Source organism: Chiloscyllium plagiosum, chromosome 10, assembly GCF_004010195.1.
Source record: "Chiloscyllium plagiosum isolate BGI_BamShark_2017 chromosome 10, ASM401019v2, whole genome shotgun sequence".
Classification (NCBI taxonomy): domain Eukaryota; kingdom Metazoa; phylum Chordata; class Chondrichthyes; order Orectolobiformes; family Hemiscylliidae; genus Chiloscyllium; species Chiloscyllium plagiosum.
Genome location: NC_057719.1, coordinates 91,980,632 through 91,983,644, shown reverse-complemented (window position 1 = coordinate 91,983,644; position 3,013 = coordinate 91,980,632). Strand labels below are relative to the sequence as shown.

General features: G+C 48.4%; 1 protein-coding gene across 8 annotated transcripts in view; it reads right to left on the bottom strand.

Moving 5' to 3' along the window:
- Positions 1 to 3,013, bottom strand: part of mideasb (mitotic deacetylase associated SANT domain protein b) — an 87,083-nt gene that overhangs the window by 10,236 nt on the left and 73,834 nt on the right. For all 8 annotated transcript variants that reach the window (XM_043698399.1, XM_043698398.1, XM_043698400.1 and 5 more), the window contains one exon: positions 1,616 to 1,704. In XM_043698399.1, coding sequence (XP_043554334.1) covers positions 1,616 to 1,704 — 89 coding nt within the window. The remainder of the gene's footprint in view (positions 1 to 1,615; positions 1,705 to 3,013) is intronic.

Sequence of the window (3,013 nt, the reverse complement as noted above, 5' to 3'; positions counted from 1 at the left end):
GGAGAAGGAGGCCATCTGGGTTGTGCGTTTTTGGAACTGGTCCTCCTGGGAGCAGATGCGGCGGAGTCGAAGGAATTGGGAGAATGGGATGGCGTTTTTACAGGGGGCAGGATGGGTGTAGTCCAGGTAGCTGTGGAGTCGGTCGGTTTGTAGTAGATGTCTATGTTGATTCTGTCGCCTGAGATAGAAATAGAAAGGTCGAGGAAGGGGAGGGAGGAATCTGAGACTGTCCAGGTGAATTTGAGGTCGGGGTGGAAGGTGTTAGAGACCAAGCGCAGACTTGGAGACTGGTCCATAGAGCATCTGTGGTCAGTCGGCTCCAATCAACACCACCTTCCAGTTGCCAGCTATTTTAACTCTTCCTCCCACTCCCTTGGCAACGTGTCCACCCTGGGGCTCCTCCACTGTCAAAACGAGGCCACATGGAAACCAGAGGAACAACACCCTCATATTCAACCTCAGGAGCTTGCAGGCCAATGGCCTCAATGTAAGTTCCAATATCTCCTGACATCTCATGTCCAGCCCTCCTTGACCTGACCTAACTTGTCCATCTTCCTATCTGCTCCAACCTTCCCACTGACCCAATCACAATAACTGCCTACCTGCATCCACCTATCACCATACTACCCAACCTTCCCCCTTCCCCAGTCCTGATGAAGGGGCCTGACCCGAAATGGGAACTTTGTTGCTCCTCTGATGCTGCCTGACCGGTTTTTCCAGCCCCACATTTTATCGACTTGGGACTTCCAGCATCTGCAGTCCTTACTACCTCCACACCAGTTAATGATGACTGACAGTTACCTGCCAAGCTTTGTTTAAAATTTTAAACCAAGTAGGTTGACTGTTTGATCAAGGCAATGTCCTGTGGAATGAACCAGAAAATAGATCTTGCCTGTTTTCTTAGTTTTAGGTCAGTGTAATACAATCTGTCTGTCTGCAAGGAACAGGGTATTGCATGTAGGGTTCAGTATGTGCAAATGCACCACATTGCGACTTGCACTCGCTTCTTATAGAGTGCAAGATGTTGTTCTTCTCTATATCATATTCTTGCTAATAGTCCTGATAAGTGCAGGACTAAATGCTTTGACAAAATATGTCTTTTCTTCAAACAGTATTCACATTCCACAGAACTGAACAACTACTCACATTAAATCAATGTTATATGGTTACTGATACTTCTCTGCCTCTGGAAATGGCCTCTCCTTATTTAACGCGATCAAAATGTTCTGGATCCTGAATAACTCTTCCAAATAGCCTACTGCGAATCCTCTTGCAAGGATGCCTTCCCAGAAGAAGCTCTCTTCCTCCCACTACAAGGATTTCAGTGAATCCCTCTCTCACTGCACAGCTCCCTTCCTTTTATCTTATCCTGCTGGACACACTTTCCTCATTCCTGAAGAAGGGCTCATGCCCGAAACGTTGATTCTCCTGCTCCTTGGATGCTGCCTGACCTGTTGTGCTTTTCCAGCAACACATTTTTAACTCTTCCAAATCTCCAGTCTCTGCCTATATTGAAGTTCGTGATACAATTCCCTCCCATAAACTATCCCTTAAACCTTCTCTGGACACTACCAGCGTAACCCTGCTGACTGACATTCAGCATGTTGGATCTTACCAGTTTCTGAACAAGGAAGAAATCCTTCTTGTGTGCTGCCAACCCTTTGTTGAACATCTTCTTCTCTGTAGACGTCCACTTATCGGACCCTGTTGACCATAATAAGATGTTGTTGCGCATCTTTGAAAAGCTCGCTGGGGCACTGTTTGAACTGCCCTGTTGACTCCCTCGTCTGAGGGGCCATTCTCCTACACGGCCGACAAGTGCCATTCCACCTCCTGAGTCACTGCAATCCAGAGACAACCTCCCCATTGACAGCAGGTACAAGTGCTCAAGGGGAATGAATCAGGGGTAGTTCTTTTCATTTTGTGACCTCCTTTTCCCCAGCTAAAGCCAACTGCAGAGACTGGATAACCCAGAATGGACTGGAAATCACATCCAGTTCTTCCCACTGGGGTTCTCATCCTTCCTCATCTCTGTAACCCCCTCCATGCCGACAAACCCCATCCAGATTTCTGCCCTCCTCCCATTCTTGCTCCGTTGTGCGTCCCCGATTTTCATCATGCCACCGTGCTCAAGCTCTGGAATTCCCTCTATGAACGTCCTCTCAGACATTTCTAACTGCAACACAGAGAATGCAGTTGCCAATTTGCATGCAGTAAGCTCTCGAGAAATGGTAACACGGTGACAACCAGGGAAACCTAATCTTTGAGACCGTGTGGTCTGATTCACCCAAGAGATCAGCAGGGCATCTCCATTAAACAGCTCATCTGAAAAATGGTACCTCCAACAACTCACCACTCTGTCAGTACTGCGCTGATGGTCAAGATTAGGGTGGGTCTGGAAAAGCACAGTAGGTCAGGCAGCATCCAAGGAGCAGGAAATCCAACATTTCAGGCAAAATTTCAGGAATTTGCCTGAAATATTGATTTTCCTGCTCCTCGGATGCTGCCTGACCTGCTGTGCTTTTCCAGCCCCACTCTAATCTTGACTCTGATCTCCAGCATCTGCAGTACCCACCTCCGCTTACTGCGCTGAAGGTGTCAGCCTGGGAGACGTGCTCATGTCTCTGAAGTAGAACTCAACTCCATCGCCTTGTATTGGGGAGATTGCTCTCCCAATATGGCAGCTGACAGCTCTAACTGGACACTAGATTGTGAGGAGTGCTGCTCTAGCACAGTGTGGTTTCAGCACTGAGTCAGAAATCAGTGACACCACTGCCTATCCCACAGCTACTGCTGGCCCTGTACCTAACACGGTCAACATTCTCCCCAGCTGTTCTTAGAATCCCTACTTTGTGGAAACAGGCTGCTCAGCTCAATAAGACCACACCGACCCTCCGAACAGTCTCCTACTCAAAACCATTACTCTATATTTACCTCCCACTAATGCACGGGGCGGCACGGTGGCACAGTGGTTAGCACTGCTGCCTCACAGCGCCAGAGACCTGGGTTCAAT